The following is a 17,913-nucleotide window of genomic DNA, read 5'->3' as shown; positions in this document are numbered from 1 at the left end:
GGGTATAAGGCAGGACCCAGCTGTGTGCCCGAAGGGTGTGTGGTCTGTTTGACCCTCCCACTCTAACCCACGTACCTCTCACCCTGCCCAGTGTTCCTGTCCTTTTTCGGGATTGCCAGCATTGGCCTCAGCTGCCTGGTGGCACTCTTCCTGTACCACGTGGTCTTCGGCATCCAATACCTGGGCATCCTCAATGGGGTGGCTGCCTTCGTGATAGTGGGCATCGGTGAGTTGCCTCTGTGGCATGGCAGGAAGGGTGGAAAGGAGGTGAAGATTTGGAATAAGGGGCCTCATTCTGGGGAAGCATGGAGGGTGGGGCTTGGATTCTGGGGGAGTGGGGACAACATCAGATGGGTCTTTCCAAACTCCAGGCTGAGAAGTAGGACTCCCTGGGAGCCTGACCTTTCGGGGGGCCACTCAGGGTTGGTGCAGGCCCAGCGTGGGTCTGATTCTGGAGAGAGCAACGTGATCCTGAGTTCGCCCCTGCTGGCCTGGGGCTCCCGCCCGTAGGTGTGGACGATGTCTTTGTGTTCGTCAACACCTACCGCCAGGCCAGCCACCTGGAGGACCCACAGCTACGGATGATCCACACTATCCAGACGGCTGGCAAGGCCACGTTCTTCACCTCCCTGACCACGGCCGCTGCCTACGCAGCTAATGTTTTCTCCCAGGTGAGAGATGGCCTTTGTCCCAGGCCCAGCCTCCCCCTTATGCCCATAGACCCCGGACTCGCTCCTCCCACTAACCCCTTCTCTTGCAGCCACACAGCCTTGGCCTCGAGGCTCCTGCCATGTCCCTAGACTCCATTCCTGCTCCTGGTTGCCATTGCCAGAAATTAACAAATGGAGAAATTACAAAAATACAAATAGTATTTATTATTAATGCTCATTAATAGTAATCCAACCTCTGCCCTGAAGGGTATGTGGCAATTTGCAGAGCTCTTCCACATTGAGTTTTTAAGATATATGAGAAAGGTACAATTACATCCCTTTTTTCCTAATACTGAAACTGAGGCCCAGAGAGGTAACGTGACTTCCTCAATGTCACAGAGCTGGTCAGTGGTGAGCGTGACCAAGTCCACGGACCCCCAGTCCCGAGAGCTCTTCCCACCCAGCAGCTTTACCCTACATTGTCATCCTTCTCATTGATGTCCCTCTCATTGGTCCCATGCTCCTTCAGGCCCCTGAGTTGGGCTCAGGAGAAGGATCTGAGTTACCTGAATTTGGGCCAGGTCCTTGGCGCTGACAGAACCCAAAAAGCAGTGAGCCCACCTGAACCTTCAAAACATTTAAGGACCTCGGCCAAATATCCCATCTAGAAACCACTAGATGCTTTGGGAGTATCTAGGCCTTGCTGGAGAACTGTGTCCTAAAAAAGGCAGAGCTGGGTTCCAGGTCCCTTTTGTGACTGGCTGTGTGACCTTAGGACCTCCAGGCCTCACTCACCTCCTCTGTGGATTATTCAGGGGCTGAAACGAGCTGGTTGTCCAAGTTTTTCACAAGCAGCAAAGGCTTGCATGCTGCTGGTTAGTTTTCCTCTGACTGCCACATCCCTGTGTGTGTCCCTGGGACACCCCATTGCTCCGCAGCCCCAGGAACACCTGTGAGCACTCTCTCCCTTTCCCTCACTCACATGGGGCCTGCTCTAACAGGCTGTCTTCCTCTGAGCCCCAGTCCCTTGGGTAGCAACTGTTAGCGAGTGCTTACTCTATGCCAGACACTGCTGTGGGCAGCGCGGCGCAGTGTGGACCTGAGCTCCCACCAGTCCCTTGCCTTCCGAGGCCCTCCTGGCAGCCTCGGCCCCCTCACTCCCCCCACCGCGCATTCTGGGAGTGGTCTGGGGTCCTGAGTGCCTTTGGCTGCAGGAATGCAGGCTCCCTGGATGCTGGACTCAAGCAGCCTCACAGCCCACCTGTACGTCTCCATTGCCAGATCCCAGCTGTCCATGACTTTGGCCTGTTCATGTCTCTCATTGTGTCCTGCTGCTGGTTGGCTGTGCTGTTCACCATGCCGGCCGCCCTGGGCATCTGGAGCCTTTACATGGCACCACTGGAGAACGCCTGCCAGACCAGGTGAGCGGCCGTAGAGCTGGAGGGGCCGTGCCCTCCTCCCACTGAATGTCCATAACAGGCCCTCCGGGAACCTCAGCACCCCCCCTTCTAAGAGCTTTCTGATCCTTTATGGATCACCTTCTGTGTGCCCAGTTCTCTGCTGGGCACTCGTGCAGGTACGAGGAGGGAGAAGAGGATCCTGCCAGGTAGTTACCATTTGGGAACACCCCTACTCCATGCCAGGAAGTGGGCAAAGTGCTTTTATACAAGACCTTATTCCCCCCAGGACCCTTGGAGCTAGGTTCCCTTGTTTCTCCCTGTTTACTGATGAGAAAGCAAGGGCTGGGGGAGGGTGGGCGACAGTAGGCAGCAGAGGCAAGATTTCAACCCGGTGGTCTGATCGGCCCCCACGCCAGCCTCCATGTTAAATGCTTCTTGCGTTCTCGCCTTGGTGGAGTAAACATACTTAGACATAGTGAACTGTGTGCAAAGTTGGATGGGTGGGCCCCCAGTTGCTGCCAGAAGTTGAAGTGTTGGGGTCTTGCGGGCTGAGTGATCTGGGAAGGTAGGAGAGGAAAGGAGGGAGGGTGGGAGGCCACATGGAGTCGGGCCTGGGTGGATGGCTGGGCTTGGGTACTAGGAATGACAGGGGTTCTGGGCTTGGGGCGGGCCACACCAGGGCAGGAGACCCTCTCCCTGGGTCATGGCTGCCGTCACCCTTTGTCTCCCTAGAGGAAGTGTGGTGGCACCAGAGGTCTGGATGAAGGGGGTGGGAGATGGACCCAGGAAGAAATCAGGCAATGGGCCCCTGGGAGTCCGTGCTGAATGTCCCCCAGGAGACGTCCACAGCAACATATTGGGGCTCAATATGGTAGCTGGGGCCTTGCCCACCTGCCCTGCACACCTGGGGCCCTCGGGGCTCAACCCACTCCCCCACTGTCTCCACAGCTGCCACCAGAAGTGTGGCCGCAAGAGCTCCCTGCACTTTCCTGGGGACGTGTTCGCCGCCCCGCAGCGGGCTGGGGACAGCCCTGCCCAGGGCCCCATGCCCTACCTTGATGATGACATTCCCTTGCTGAATGTTGAAGAGGAGCCAGGTGAGTGTGGCCCCAACCTGCCCAACTGACCCTGGCGAGAGCCGAGCCTGCCTCTGTCAGGGAGGTCACTTTTGATGAGGACAGGCTGGTGCTCACGGTCTTCGGGCACCCTCATCAAGCATTTGGGCTTCCCTAGAGAGGATGGGGACCAGGATGGCCTTTGACCTCTGATGGGCTGCTGCTCTGTCCTGGCAGTGTCGCTGGAGCTGGGAGACGTGTCCCTGGTGTCTGTGCCCCCCGAGAGCCTCCAGCCAGCCCCCGACCAGGGCAGCCGCGGCCAGCTCATTGCCCAGCTGCAGGAGCTGCTGCACCACTGGGCCCTGTGGTCCGCTGTCAAGAGCCGCTGGGTGATCGTGGGTAAGTGCGGTCTCTGCCCTCCTTTCCCTCTGACTTGCAGCTTTTCCCCAGTGCCTAAGGCACGGGGGACAGACTCCCCCAAAGGACACATTGGCCGTGGGAGTCCAGCACCCCTCCTGCAAATGACCCTTGGTTGGCGTCTCGAATCTCCCCTTCCTGTCTAGAATGGAGCTGGTTCCCCATAATTGTTGCTGATGGAGCGCCTGCTGTGTGCCAGTCCTCACACCGGGCTGTAGAGCAGAGCACTTGATTCTTGGGCTCTGGAGTCAGACCAGCTTGGCCAGGTTGGAATCCTAATTCTACCATGTACTGGCTGGGTAACCTGCAGTATGTCAGTCAGTCTGAGCCTCAGTTTCCTCACCTGTTCCTGAGGATAAGAATAGTATCTATCTACTAGGGCAGAAGGAGGGCAAACCACGGTGCAAGGAAAGAACTCGGCCCAGGGTGTGGCATGCAGTAAGTGCTCAATAAAGGCTCAGTGCTGTTATTATTCTAATCACGGACTGTGTTTAGGGCTATGTATAATCAAGCGGACACGTGGGCTCTTTAGAAACTGTTAGGTACTGTCTTGCCCAAGAGTGCAACCTTGCAGCCTCTTGTCTGCCTCCCCAAGTGACACAAATAACATCCAGCCCCGACCCCCAGAGGACCAGTCCCTGACCAGCTTCACCCGCAGGCTGCCGTGCCACACCTCTGCCAACTCCCTGGGGATCCTGCCGCCCACACTGCTCCCCCATAAAGGGAGCAGCTCTTCCCCAGGGCTGTGAAGGCCTCCCCAGCCCCCGGCCCCGCCTAGCATGCCTCCTCTCCTCGCAGGGCTCTTCATCTCCGTCCTCATCCTGTCCCTGGTCTTCGTCAGCCGACTCCGCCCTGCCAGCCGGGCCCCCCTGCTCTTCCGGCCAGACACCAACATCCAGGTGCTGCTGGACCTCAAGTACAACCTGAGTGCCGAGGGCATATCCTGCATCACCTGCTCAGGTGAGAGTTCAGTCGGGGTGTCCCCCCCCGCCCCGGCTCCCTGCTCTCTTTGGAGTTCAGGTCTCAAAGACTGTCAGCCTGTAAGATGCAAGGTCCAGGCTCCCGTCACTGTGTGACCTCAGCAAATCATTTCACGTCTGAGCCTCAGTGTTTCCCCATTTCTTGAAACAGGTATTTACCGGGTGCTGGGGAAACTGTTGTGGGCCGGACAGGCTTCCTGAGCTCCGGGAGTCCATTTGCCTGCTAGGGGCCAGCATTGGAATAGTAGGTAACTGTGATGGAGGGAGAATGGGGAGCCTGGGGAGCTCAGCATCACGGAGGGCTTCCTGGAGGAGGCAGTGTCTAAGCTGAGACTCGAAGGAAGGGAAAGACTTAGCCAGGCTGAGAGAGAAGAGAAGAGGTCTTGGCAGAGGGAAGCACCAGAGATGGGCAAGACTGAGGCCAAGTGTGAGAGAGTCAGTCGCAGGAGCTAAGGCAAGGCAGGTGGGCCGGGCCAGGGACTAGAGGACTGGAGTCTGCATTTGATTCTAATTGTCAGGTGAGCTCCTGGAGGGTTTTAGGCAGAGAAGAGCCAAGACTGAGTCTCCTGGGCGCTGTGTGGATGTGGATGGGACGGTGAGGATGGAAGCTGGCTGGGAGACCAGGCAGGAGGCTGCTGCCCTCATCTGAGCATGAGACGGTGGGCCTGGGGCCAACATGCTTACGGTGGCCGTGGAGTCAAGAGAAGAGGTTTTGAGGAGGTGAAATCCATAGAAACAGTGATGAGGAGTGGGTGTCAGGGTGAGCAAGGAGGTGAGTTGACGATGTCTCCGTGCTTTAGAGGTCGTCTGACCCAGGCCCTCATTTCACAGAGGGGAGCCGGAGGTTGGGGTTGGGGCCAGGGGAGGTTGGCGCAAGGTCATACAGCTTTGCCAGGTCCGTTAGAATCAAATGAGAAGATGCTGGGTTTGTCCTTCCAGCTCCTAGGAGAAGATCCGCCGACTGCTGTAATTGCCTTCATTTAATTAGGGCGGTGTTCGCATTAACCTGGCCTTCCCCTCGGTAATGGCATTAGCCAAATGCACGATAATCGACTGCAGCTCAGAGAGGTGCCTGAGGAGCGCCTCCAAAATTGGAGCCAGCCCCGGCCACATCCCAGCTCCTCTCCCGCCCGTGCGTACGCATTAGACTCCACGACCACTGCTGCTCGGAGGCCGCCTACTGTCCCTCGGGGCTCAGAGTCAAAAAGCCAGTCCCGTTTCCTACCTGGGTGAAACCCAGAATGGTGCCGAAGCTCCCAGAATTGTCCAGAGAAGGGCCGGGACGCTATCCCAAGTCCAGCCCCCAGCCCCTTGGCCCTCTTGGCTCCCTGAACCGCCCTTCGGGAGGCCTGTTGGGGTTGTGGCAGAAAGGGCTTTCAGGGCCACCAAGACAGGATCCAAATGAGGCTCTTCCGGTCACTTCCTCCGCAGGTCACAGAACCCCCCCGAACCTCTCGGCTTTCTCCTCTGTCATACGGGGTTAATGATAGCGACCTCCGAGAATTACTGTGAAGATTGCATCTTTGAAGGTGTAAAATTCCTCTCATGAAACAACAACAAAGGAAACCAGAAAATTCATCCCCAGTTGTTGCGGCAAAACAGGACAGTCTCCTGTCATCTCGGCTGGTGGATGGCGTCCCATTTTTACTTGTTCCCGCCCGTGGAGCATCTATCACGAGCTAAATGCGTGAGATGCGGTGTCCTGTTTGGTCCTGCCGCCCACCCTCTGGAGGTTCGGCATCACCCCCATTTGACAGAGGAGGGACTTGAGGCGCGGCGAGGATGAGGAGGGAGGGTGTCAGAGTGTCTTTCTTCAGATGGAGCTGACAGGTGCCTTCCTTTCGCCTTAAGATTCCTGCAAATTCAATATTTGGAATTTTTTTTCCAGTTCCATCCAGTTTCTTTCAGACCCCTGTCACCCGTCCTCCCAGCCAAGGGCCCGGAGGCCCGTGTCCCTAGGGTGGCCAGCTCTCTCAGTCTCTGCCTTCCCCTGCCGGGCTCAGCCAGGGAGGCCCGGCTGTCCCTAACGAGGCGCGGGGGTAGGTCTGTTCCAGGAGAAGCCCCACAGCCTGCAGAACAACATCCGGACGTCTCTGGAGAAGAAGAAGCGGGGCTCGGGGGTTTCCTGGGCCGGCCGGCCTGAGGCCACCCCACAGGGTCAGTGGGGAGTGTGGTCTGGCTGGTGGGGGAGGGGGATGGCTTTGGGAGATCCTGCCTTAGTACTAGGGTGTTCCTGATGAGAACAAGAGTCTGAGCTTTGGGGTCACTGAGATGGGGTTGGGTTGGGAGGTGAACTTGGGGCCCTCGCGCACTATCCTACTAGCTCTCCTCAGTCAGAACAGTGGCATCCCCTCCTGACACCACCCCAGCCAGGCCTCTGGTGTCCCATGGACTTGCTGTGTGTGCCAGATCCTTCCTGAGTGTCTGGGGGTGGGCAGGAGTGTCCTGAGCCCCAAAGAGTGACTTATCCCTGCCCAGATCCCCATCAGAGCTGGGACACTGGGACACGTGTGGGAATTAGCTCCCCCATGGGGCAGTTCTGTGTATCCTTGTCACCCCATGGCTGTCTTCACCCATCTGCGCTGCCTGCCATTGTCATTCGTAGCTCTGGCCCTGCCCTTCATCCCCCACCCCCATCACAGGCAGCAGGGCAGCTACCCTAGCCCAGACAGCACATCTTCCCACGACTTGTAACGTCGTTATCAATCCGGCCACCTACTGTGCCACCCCATCCCGGTGACCACTACCACCTCCCACTTCCTCCGTGCCCACCATCCCATCCCCACGTCCACCACCAGCATCCCCCATCATGGCCATGGGCTTGGTCCAGTAGAGAGGAACAGAGCCCGCATTTAGAGAGGAGCCCAAGTCAGGGCTCAGCTCCTCGGGCCACAGAACATAGAGTGGGTTGCTCCAGGTCCGGGGAAGCCAGGCAAGGTGACTGTCTGCCCCTTCACCATCTTTCACTTGTCTCCCAGACTCCCCAGGCACCGTGTATGTCTCCAAGGTGAAGAGTAAAGGCCACCCAGCTGTGTACAGGTTCTCCCTCAACGCCAGCCTACCCGCCCCTTGGCAGATCGTGTCCCCTGGGGACGGGGAGGTGCCCTCCTTCCAGGTAAGCCTGGGCTGCGGTGACATGGACTGCCAGTATGGGGGAGGGGGCCCTCAGAGACACGCTGGTGGACCCTGGCCACATCGGGAGGGCGAGGCAGGGTCTGTGAGGCAGACGAGGACCCTCTCCCAGCCAGGTCTGTGGTACCTACAGAGTGGTGGCGGCACGGGCTTCCAAGCCAGGCAGACCTGGGTTCGAGTCCTGGCTCTGCCATCTATAATCTGTGTGTCTTGGGGCAGATCGCTTAATCTCTCTGAGCCTCAGTCTCCTCATCTGTGAAATGGGGTACATAAATGACAGCCAGGGTTGGAGGTACATGAGGTAATGGTAGGTAGCGTGTAGGACACAGGAAGTGCTCGGTAGCTGGTAGCTAGGTGACTGTTTTTGGCAGCTGCTCCAGCACCCCAGAAAAGAGCCTCTAAGGGCCACCCCAGGCCTCCAGTTTCTCCCTCTCAGGAATCGTCTGTGTTTCTTGGACAAGTTACGCCCTGTGTCGACTCATTTGTTCAGGGTTTCTGTTTCCATCTGGACGGTGAGGTGTCCGGGCATTTCCTGACTCTGCGCCTTTGCATTGCCGTTCCCACTCCTAGAAAGCTTTCCTTCCAGCGGAACGCATGGCAGGCCCCTCGTTGAGGCCTCAGCATAAATGTCACCCCCCCACCCCGTACAGCCCTGCACTGACCCACTTCTCGGTTTGCCCTCTTCCTCCCCTGCCCGTGTATCCCCAGTCTTAGCATCCTAGCACATTCATAGCCCCCCATAGAACCTAAAGCCATGGTGCCTAGGGGCTCCCCGGAGGCAGGGGCCGAGCCCATCTTGCTCACTGCTGGACGCTCACTGCCCGGCTCAGGACCTGGGCGGAGTAGGTGCCCCGCTGGGGGAAGGACCGAGGCTCAGATAGGGAGGAAGGACGTGCGCCATCTTCACACTCGAACCCAGGCCTCCTGAGCCTCTGCCCAGGGCTCTGCCCCGCCCCTCTGTGGGTGCTGGGACAGGGTGGGGGAGCTGCCCAGGAGGGAGGGAGGGGCCAGAGCCTGAGGCCGGGCCCAGGCCGAGGCAGCCCCCCGGAGTCACCTGTCTTGTCTCTGTCGATCCACTGCTTAGGTGTATAGAGCGCCTTTGGGTAACTTCACCAAGAAGCTCACCGCTTGTATGTCTACAGTAGGGCTGCTCCAGCCGGCGAGCCCCTCCCGCAAGTGGATGGTGACGACCTTGGCCTGCGACGCCAAGCGGGGCTGGAAGTTTGACTTCAGCTTCTACGCGGCCGCCAAGGAGCAGCAGCACACGCGGTAACAGCCTCGCGGATAAGCCCCTTTTCGCCAGCCGGACCACCCCCTCCACCGAGAGATGTCAGCAGGCACCTTTAGGTGCCTTTAGGCACCCGTCGACGTGCACACGTGTGCTCAACTAGTTCCCGGCCTGGGGCTGGGGTGCGGGGGACGCCGGCGCAGAGGATGGGCCGGGGACCTGCTCCCCTGTCTGTCCCCTGCCTCGCTGGCACCGCCCCTCCCTGCAGTAGCAGGCGCCGTCTCAGGCCTTTTGCACTTGCCGCTCCCTCCGCCTCAAATGCTCTTTCCTAGCTCCTCGGGTGTGACGACTTTTCTCCGGGATTCGGGTGTCCACTCCAGGGTCCCCTCTTGGGAGAGGCTGTCCCTGACGGGAACTCCCTCCCTGTCCAGAAGAACCAAGCCCGGTCCCTCTCTGTGCGTTTCCCCCTGCTCCCTTTCCAGCCCCCATCCCCACCTGGAATCACTCTGAGCTGTTTATAACCTGTCTTTCCTGGGGAGCATCCTGCAGCGGGCTCCTTGACCGTTTCTGTCCCTGTGTCCCCAGCATCGGGCCTGGCACCCAGGGGGTTTTCGGTGAACACTGGCCGAATGAGTGGATGTGTGCACTTTCTACCTCCTCTCCAAGGCACTATTCACTCTCTACATATAATTAATTCAGTAAATATTTAATAAATGCCACCCCCTCTCACCGCTCCTCCCCCACCCCCGCCCCGCCAGACTGTAAGGAGACAGGAGAAGAGACTGTTGTATTTACCTTCTGTATACTCGGGCCCCGCCTAGTGCCTGGCACGTGAAGGTGCCCCAGAGTACTTAATGGGTGACAGCATTCTGTTCCTGGGGGGGCGGGGGGCTCCAAGCATCTGGGGGCACCTGTGTTCAGACCAGGGCCCCACATTCATGTGTCCATTGAGACTGTATTTCGTGGCTCACTGAACAAACATGGGGCACCGAGTGTGTGCCGGCACCCTCCTGGTGCTGGGGCTTCGGTGGTGAACACGACAGATGTGGCTCCTGCCCTTAGGCTGGCGAGTGGGAGACAACAGCTAACAAGTCAACTGCAGTGTCGTTGCAAATGCTGGCACGTGCTCTTCTCTGGAAGGGGGAGCGGTGCTGGGCCTGGACAGCGATAGCGCGGGCCCTGCCCTGGGGACATATGGGGCTCTGGTATCTGACCGAGCCTGACCTCCAGGCACTGGGCCCCCACAGAGGCTGGAGGCCCCTTGGGGCAGAGGGCAGTGGCATGGAGGTGGGAGGGAGGTGACCAAGCGGGCTCACTGGGCCCTTCCAGCCCAGGGTATCTGGGCTTAGGGGGTGGGGGGCCCTCTGCCCATCCTCCCCTGAGCCCAGGACTGGGCTTACTTTGCATGTATACAATAGCAAACGGGATCAGACTGCCTGGAGGAGCTTGGAACTTTCTAGAAAGGACCTTGAGCTATGTCAGGTCCAGCGGTGAACAAGCTAACCATGGAACCCTTGCTTCACGCAAAATCTTGAGGCTCAGTTACTGTTCCCATTAAAGCAGGGGTGCTTCCGAGCAGGGAACCGCCAGGCTGGCCTGGGGCCCCTCTGTGAACTCTTACACCCCCTGGAGGATGGTGTGGAAACTCCTGGTCTCCACCCTTCTTGCCACGGGTGGGGAGACCCACACAGAGCAGGAGGCTGCTGAGCAGGCGTCCCTGGCAGGGGCGAGACCAGGAGTGACCTCCACATCCCAGCCCCCAACCTGAGACTACATCCTTGTGCTGGGGGGTGGGCACCCGAGTCTGTCCCCGCATTCTTCCTGTCCTTGTGCACAGCCACACGTGGCTGTGCTGGCCTCATCTCCTGGGCACCTCCTGGCCTTCCCAGCCTCAGCCAGGCTCCTTTGCCTCCGCAGGAAAGTGTACTTTGCTCAGTCCCACAAGCCTCCTTTCCACGGGCGCGTGTGCGCGGCGCCTCCTGGCTGCCTGCTCAGCTCCAGCCCCGACGGCCCCACCAAAGGCTTCTTCTATGTGCCCAGTGAGAAAGGTACATGCGGGGAGGCTGCAGTGGGGCCTCGGGAGGCTAGGCCCCGCCTTCGCATACAGACGTGACTCCCTCTGCAGTGCCCAAGGCCCGCCTCTCGGCCACCTTCGGCTTCAACCCTTGCGTGAACACGGGCTGCGGGAAGCCAGCCGTGCGGCCGCTGGTGGATACAGGGGCCATGGTCTTCGTGGTCTTTGGCATTATCGGCATCAACCGCACACGGCAGGTGGACAACCATGTCATCGGAGACCCGGTACGTGGGCCCATTTTGGGCAGATGTCAAGGGGCCAGACCGCACCAGATGTGCAAGCAAACGCCAGCCTAGCTGGCCACTGGCCCAGCTCCCCACACACCCTCTTGCTCCTCTGACTACTCCTGAGGCCCAGACAGGACCACCACGGGCCCTTAGGGGGGGTTTCTCTTGATGAGCGATCAGGGCCGGGATCTCAGAATCACCCAGGAATCTGGGTACATTGTGGGCCTGAGCTGGTTGCCCTTCACCGTGAGGGGTTAGAATGGAGCTAAGGGAGATGCAGGTGTGTAAACTGCCCTTCTCCCACCCCCCCCCCCGCCCTCCCCTCCCTGCAGGAGGCTGCTCCCTGCACCCACAGCCCTTGCTCTGTGCCTGACGGCGGGGCCCTCCCCTCTGTGTAGGCTCCTCCCCCTGTAGATGTTTGTGCCCCTCGCTGGGCTCTTGGGCTTTGGAAGGGAGAGAAACTGCTGGAGCCGTGGGGTCTGTGTGACACGGACGGGTGCTGAGCGTGTGGTGGGAAGGACCGTGGGTGTGGCAGGGTCAGAGCTCCTGCCTTGAGAAGTCAGTCTGGCTGGATATACAGGATTTCAGACCCGAAGTAGTTTGGGAGCCGGGATAGTCCAGATCCCGACCGCGAGTCCCCCAGGTGTTCAGAGGAGGGTGGGGAGGCGGGGAGGACACAAAGCCATTGAGGGAGGATGGAGATTTGGCTGTGCAGAGCCAGGAGAGACAGGAGGAGGCCTAGGGTAAGAGCTTGTGAGTCAAAGCAGGGCTGAGCCTAGGGGCACGTGCAGGGTGGGCAGTGCCGGGAGCAGAAGGTGCTGGTTGGAGCAGGACAGAGCAGTCTCGGGCAGGGGGCTCAGGCAACCATGCAGAGACTCCAGCCTGATGTCTGTGACGGTGGCCAGGGGCTGGGGAGGTTCTTCCCCTGGGGTGGGGCTCAGGACCGAGTTCCCAACTCATTGAGCGGCCCGTGCCCACTTGTGTCTCCTTGGGAAAGGGCAGTGTCGTCTATGACAGCAGCTTTGATCTCTTCAAAGAAATTGGGCACCTGTGTCGCCTCTGCAAGGCCATCGCGGGGAACTCAGAGCTGGTGAAGCCAGGCGGGGCCCAGTGTCTGCCCTCAGGTGTGTGGGAGAGCCATTTGCCAGAGGGAGGACACACTGGGGAGGCCGTGCTGCCACTCCCAGGGTGGACAGCCACGGGGACCTCCATGCCTGGCAGGAGTCCGGCAGACACACGTCTGTGCTTGAGTTTGTGTCCCCACTGGGGCGAGGGGGGGAGGTGAGACTTCTAGAACCAAATCGTGCCCAGACATAGATTGGTGTGGAGGTACATGAGTGTGTGGGATGTGTGCCGTGGGTGTGTGGGCACACCTGCCAGAGTGACTTTTCCCAACTCGGGAGCCAGGGCTGGGGTGGATGCCACTAACCCGGGTGAGGTCATGCCAGGGCTCTGCTGAAGGAAACCCAAGGTGTCCTTTTCCACCCCAGCAGCAAATGACTGTTGTAAGTCACCTAACCGCCCACTGCCCCTAGTGACAGACACATGTTAAGGCTGGGGAGTTGGGGGGAGGGCAGGGGCCCTCCTGCATGCCCGCCCAGCAGGTGCATACATGCCCTGGGTGGGACGGGGCGGGGAGGGGAAGGGCCGGGCTCCCAAGGTCCCCAGCCCCACCGCCTCTCTCCCCTCCCGTTCTCCGTACAGGCTACAGCACCTCGTCCTTCCTGCAGATGCTGCATCCTGAGTGCAAGGAGCTGCCCGAGCCCAACCTGCTCCCCGGGCAGCTGTCTCATGGGGCGGTAGGCGTCAAGGAGGGCCGGGTACAGTGGATCTCCATGGCCTTCGAGTCGGTGAGCTCCCCACGACCTCGCCTCGCAGTACCCGGCCCAGATCTGAGAGGCGGCTTTATAGAGGGGGGGATACTGCAGCCCAGAGAGCTGAAGTGACTCCCCCTGGCTCACATGGTTATGGGTGTCAACATCGAGTGTGAAGTCAGCCGTCTGACCGCAGGGCGCTGCCCTTTCTACTGTGCACGCTGTTCCCACCACGCCAGGGCCTGTGTCGCTTTGTCGCCTCTGGGGTGGGGAGCCCCACCGGCCAAAGTTGAGGACACTCCCCTCTGCTGCTCTGGGACGCTGGGCTCTAGGCCACAGTCCTGGGTGCTGGGCCGCCTTCAAGAGAGCTTGGAAGCCAGGGGACCAGCCATCCACACCTCTTACTGCCTCCTCCCTCATCCTGACACTGCCTGGACTCTGCCCAAGGAGGGAGGCCCACATGCACACGCATGCGCACTCGTGCGTGCACGCGTGTGTGCGCGCACACACACACACACGCCAGCACGCCTGAGCTGGGCCTCTGCAGGCCCCATGGCCGTGGCGCTTGGCTTCAGAGGCTTGCCGGGCCTGCCGCTGCCGCCCGTGTGCTGAGACCCGTGTGCTGAGACCCGTGTGCATCCAGTCCCAGCTCTGATGCTGGAGCGCTCTGTGTCTCCTTGAGCCACTCACGGCTCCCCACCGGCCTCCAGGGTCTCCTCTGAAGCACTGGATGGCATGTCCCTGCCCGTTGTCTGGCAGCCCCGGGAAGCAGCAGGGCTGTCACCCAGAGACGCAGGGAATGAAAACCAGGCCTCGTGCTCTGGCCCAGGGCCCTGCTTTCCTTCCCGCCATCTGCCACTCGCCACACAGAGTCACAAGGCCCCAGAGCCCCTCCCCGTCCTCCTCCAAGGGAGCCCCAGGCGGATGTAGACACCACTTCAAAGCCGCAGGCAGTTTTTTTTTAATTGTGGTAAAATATGCATCGCAAAATTGACCATTTTAACCATTTTGGAAGGATGGTTCAGTAACGCTTAGGATATTTACACTGTGATGCGATGAGTCCCACCATCCGCCTCTGGAATTCCGTCCCGAGAGACACCAGCTCCCTCCCGCCCCTCCCCCAGCCCTCGCACCCACTGTTCTACTAAGTGTCTCTGGGAACCTGGCTTCTCGGGGCCCCCGAGGTAACCGGAATCGACAGCACTGGTCTTCCTGTGTCTGGCTCATCTCGTTCAGCATCACGGTCCCCAAGTTCACCCAGGTCTGGCCTGGGTCAGAATCCTCTGCCTTCCAGAGGCTGAGGCCCGAGACAGTTTGAGAGAGGACAGACCCCCCTCTCGGGCGTGGCCACACCACCCAGTGTTGCTTCCAAGCAGACCCCACCAACGCTCAGAGACACGCATGTGCATGGACACACCTTAACGTGGTGTGCTCGGGGAGAGCAGAAGTGGGTGTGGGAGCGTGCGAAGGTCCCAGAGCAGGCTGAGTGCCCGTCCTCCCGAGGAACAGCTCTGCGGAGCTCGGGGCTGGAGACGGGCAGGGTGCTGGGCAGTGACAACAGCTCTGATGGGGAAGCACCGAGGCCTGGCAGAGCCCAGCAGAGGCCCGTGTCAGGGCTTCCAAGAAGGTTTCCTGGAGGAGACAGAGCCCGTGAGAGGCTAGAAGGATGTTGGGAGTTGGCTGTGCGGGCAGAGGGAACAGTGCGTGCACAGGCTGGGGCGTGAGAGCTTGGGGGCTCTGGGAGCTGCCACTGGTTCTGTTGGGAAGGGACGGGGACTTTGGTGACATCAGAACTTGCTGCCCTTGTAAGGCTCACACATGCCCCCAGAGGCGGGTGGGAGGTAATCCCGGACTGGGGCACTCTCCGTGTGCAGGTGCCCAAGGACCGGCTGCACCTGCCACAGGGCGGACCAGCCATCACCTGGGAAGCGTGAGTGGACACTGCCCCCTACCCATCTCACTGGCTCATGTGCCCCACAGACCACGTACAAGGGCAAGTCCTCCTTCCAGACGTACTCGGACTACCTGCGCTGGGAGAGCTTCCTGCAGCAGCAGCTGCAGACCTTCCCCGAGGGCTCAGCCCTGCGCCGAGGCTTCCAGACGTGTGAGCACTGGAAACAGATCTTCATGGAGATCATAGGCAAGCGGCAGCCCAGCCCCTCGCCCCCTAACTCCCCGGGTCTGAAGCGGCGGATGGTACCAGGTTACCTGGGGCAGGGAGGGCAGGGTGTGGCCTGTCTGAATTGCCCACTTGTCATCTTCTCCAGCCTGGCCAAGAGCCCCGGGGCAACTGGACTGGCCCAGTGGCCAGGAGCACCAGAGGCTGGAGCGTGGGTCTCCTGCTCAGGGGCACCTAGCCCCATTCTTTTCTCCTAACTTTGGTCACCTGAACAGTGACAATGATCACCATTGTGGCAGCTGTCTGGTCCCTTCCCGGCACCACACCCTGTGCCAAGGGCCTGACCGTGTTCTTTAAACCCCAGAGGAGGCCTGTGGGGTGGGTACTCCTGTCGCTCGGTGTTACAGATGAGGCTCAGGGAGGTCCTGTGGCTTACCCAGGGTGACATGGCCAGCTATGACGGTGGCCATCTCCAGGACCCCAGTAACCTCTGAACCATGGAGGGGCTGTGGGGGGTAGTTATAGGTACCCCCCATGAAGCCCAGCTGAGGACCCTCTTCTCTGGCCTTCCAGGGGTGCAGAGCGCCCTGTACGGCCTGGCCCTGTCCTTGCTCATCTGCGTGGCCGCAGTGGCCGTGTTCACCACCCACGTGCTCCTCCTGCTGCCCGTGCTCCTGAGCATCCTGGGTATGTGGGCCGGGGGGATGGGAGGGGGCTGATAGGCAGGCGTCAGGCTCTTGGGGCCAGGAGTGGGCAGGAGTCCCGAAGGTGGCCTCAGGCCAGCAGGTTCCTCTCCATCCTTAACTGTCACATGTCCTTATTGAAGGTTTCCCAGCCACCCCCACACCCACTCCCAGCAGAAAGACGCCCTGTGATGGTCGCTCCCAGGACTGTGCCCCACCAGCCTGTGTGCTCCCGGCAGGGACCCAGATGTCGCCAGGCGGTAGCTCCTGGCCCAGTGACCTGTTGCTGTACCTGCCCCTCCCCCAGAACCCCCACTTCTCTCTGACCCTGGCCCTCCTGGTCCCTCCTGTCACCAGGGGTGGGGGCTCCACTCTAGGCTCCGCCCCCTTCCCCAGGGGCCTTCTGAGTCCACCCACTGCCCCTCTAGACTGAGTGGGTAAGGCTGGGTCCAAGCCGCCTGCCCACCGTCCCCTGCCCCCTGCAGGCATCGTCTGCCTCGTGGTGACCATCATGTACTGGAGCGGCTGGGAGATGGGGGCCGTGGAAGCCATCTCCCTGTCCATCCTTGTCGGCTCGTCCGTGGACTACTGCGTCCATCTGGTGGAGGGCTACTTGCTGGCCGGAGAGAACTTGCCCCCACACCAGGCTGAGGTGAGCGCCCTGCCCGCCCGACCCCAGGGCATCCCCCGAGGCCAGCTGGACGCCTCTGATGCCCAACTCCCAACCAGCCTGTTCCGCTAATAGCATAAGGGCCCTCCCTTCTTCCCCGAGTCCAAGTCTCCTTCTCCAGCCTGGGGACCGGGGTGGCCCATTCTAGTCGTGACTCTGAAGCCACCCACCACCCCCCACACGTCTGTGGCTTAGTGAGAACGCGCTCATCTACTCAGCACCAGCTCCGGGTCTTGTCAAGTGCTTTGTTTTCTCCTAATTTGGAGTTGTGGTGGTGTGGAAATGTTCATAAATACATACATTAAGTCAGTTATGTTTTTAGCTGCTTTTGGTCAAAAGAAAGAAATCCGTTCCCCTCAGGGCCGTTTCTGAGGACCTACTACGCAAACCAGCAGCAGCCCGGTTGTCCCAGCAACCGCTAAGCGCCTGCCCCTCGTCAGGAAACCAGGTCACCTTCCCACCAAGTCTGGGGAGCAGGTGCCGTCCCTGGCCCCATCTCTGGAAGCAAGTTGGGGCCGTCCAGAAACAGGCTGGCCCCAAGCAGGGAGGGATCCCCCTGGCAAGTCGGGTCCCTGGCCCCAGTCTTTGCCCTCACTTTGCACCCAGGACGCCCACTCGCAGCGCCAGTGGCGGACCCTAGAGGCTGTGCGGCACGTGGGAGTGGCCATCGTGTCCAGCGCCCTCACCACGGTCATCGCCACGGTGCCCCTCTTCTTCTGCATCATCGCCCCATTTGCCAAGTTCGGCAAGATCGTCGCACTCAACACGGGTGTGTCCATCCTCTACACGCTCACGGTCAGCACGGCCCTGCTCGGCATCATGGCACCCGGCTCCTTCACCCGGACCAGGACTTCCTTCCTCAAAGCCCTGGGCGCCGTGCTCCTGGCAGGGGCCTTGGGGCTGGCTGCCTGCCTCGTGCTCCTCCGGAGCGGCTATAAGATTCCCCTGCCCACCGGGGCCTCCCTATAGCCCTGGCACTTGGGTCCTGACCAGCGCACCTTTTGTCCAGCGGGTGTGGGACGAGGTACTTGTTCTGACCCCAGAGGCGCATTATTTCCCGGCTCAGCTCTAACTAGTTCTGTTCCCAGGCCTGGGCCGGGAAAGGCACCCCATCGCTCAGTGTGGGAGTGGACGCCTGCCCGCGTGGCCCGCACTGCCTTCATGACGGCACCCAGCCAGAGCTGGGTGGGAAGCCAGCCACCACCCCCCTTCTGCTGGGCGGCCAGCAGCTGTGTCAGGTACCCCCTGACAGCCCAAGAGTCCAGCCCCCCTCCATGCCAGCTCACCACAGGGACTTCCCCCTTGTACTGCCTCAGTGCTGACGACACCTCTCCCACGTGGCTGTTACAGGGCCCCCATTCTACAGATGTGAACGCTGAGGCACCAGGAGGCAAATTGATTGACACGTAGCAGGCTCGGTGGCAGAGCCCAGCTGCCTCCTGAGCCCTGTGCCTTGGTCGGAGA

General features: G+C 60.4%; 1 protein-coding gene across 1 annotated transcript in view; it reads left to right on the top strand.

Annotated features, from left to right (window-relative positions):
* DISP3 (dispatched RND transporter family member 3) overlaps positions 1-17,418 on the top strand; it is a gene marked incomplete at both ends in the record, with an annotated part of 28,811 nt that extends 11,393 nt beyond the window's left edge. Inside the window, 17 exons of the mRNA XM_080802108.1 lie at positions 92-226; positions 511-671; positions 1,932-2,071; positions 2,999-3,147; positions 3,343-3,504; positions 4,321-4,482; positions 6,546-6,659; positions 7,481-7,617; positions 8,719-8,903; positions 10,780-10,910; positions 10,988-11,160; positions 12,161-12,287; positions 12,868-13,013; positions 14,958-15,117; positions 15,670-15,783; positions 16,265-16,431; positions 17,056-17,418. Coding sequence (XP_080658234.1) covers positions 92-226; positions 511-671; positions 1,932-2,071; positions 2,999-3,147; positions 3,343-3,504; positions 4,321-4,482; positions 6,546-6,659; positions 7,481-7,617; positions 8,719-8,903; positions 10,780-10,910; positions 10,988-11,160; positions 12,161-12,287; positions 12,868-13,013; positions 14,958-15,117; positions 15,670-15,783; positions 16,265-16,431; positions 17,056-17,418 — 2,726 coding nt within the window. The remainder of the gene's footprint in view (positions 1-91; positions 227-510; positions 672-1,931; positions 2,072-2,998; positions 3,148-3,342; positions 3,505-4,320; positions 4,483-6,545; positions 6,660-7,480; positions 7,618-8,718; positions 8,904-10,779; positions 10,911-10,987; positions 11,161-12,160; positions 12,288-12,867; positions 13,014-14,957; positions 15,118-15,669; positions 15,784-16,264; positions 16,432-17,055) is intronic.
* Positions 17,419-17,913: the final 495 nt, after the last annotated feature.

Source organism: Martes martes, assembly GCF_963455335.1.
Source record: "Martes martes genome assembly, chromosome: 4".
Taxonomy (NCBI): Eukaryota; Metazoa; Chordata; class Mammalia; order Carnivora; family Mustelidae; genus Martes; species Martes martes.
The sequence above is the reverse complement of the archived record's forward strand: the minus strand, read 5'-3'. Positions and strand labels throughout refer to the sequence as shown.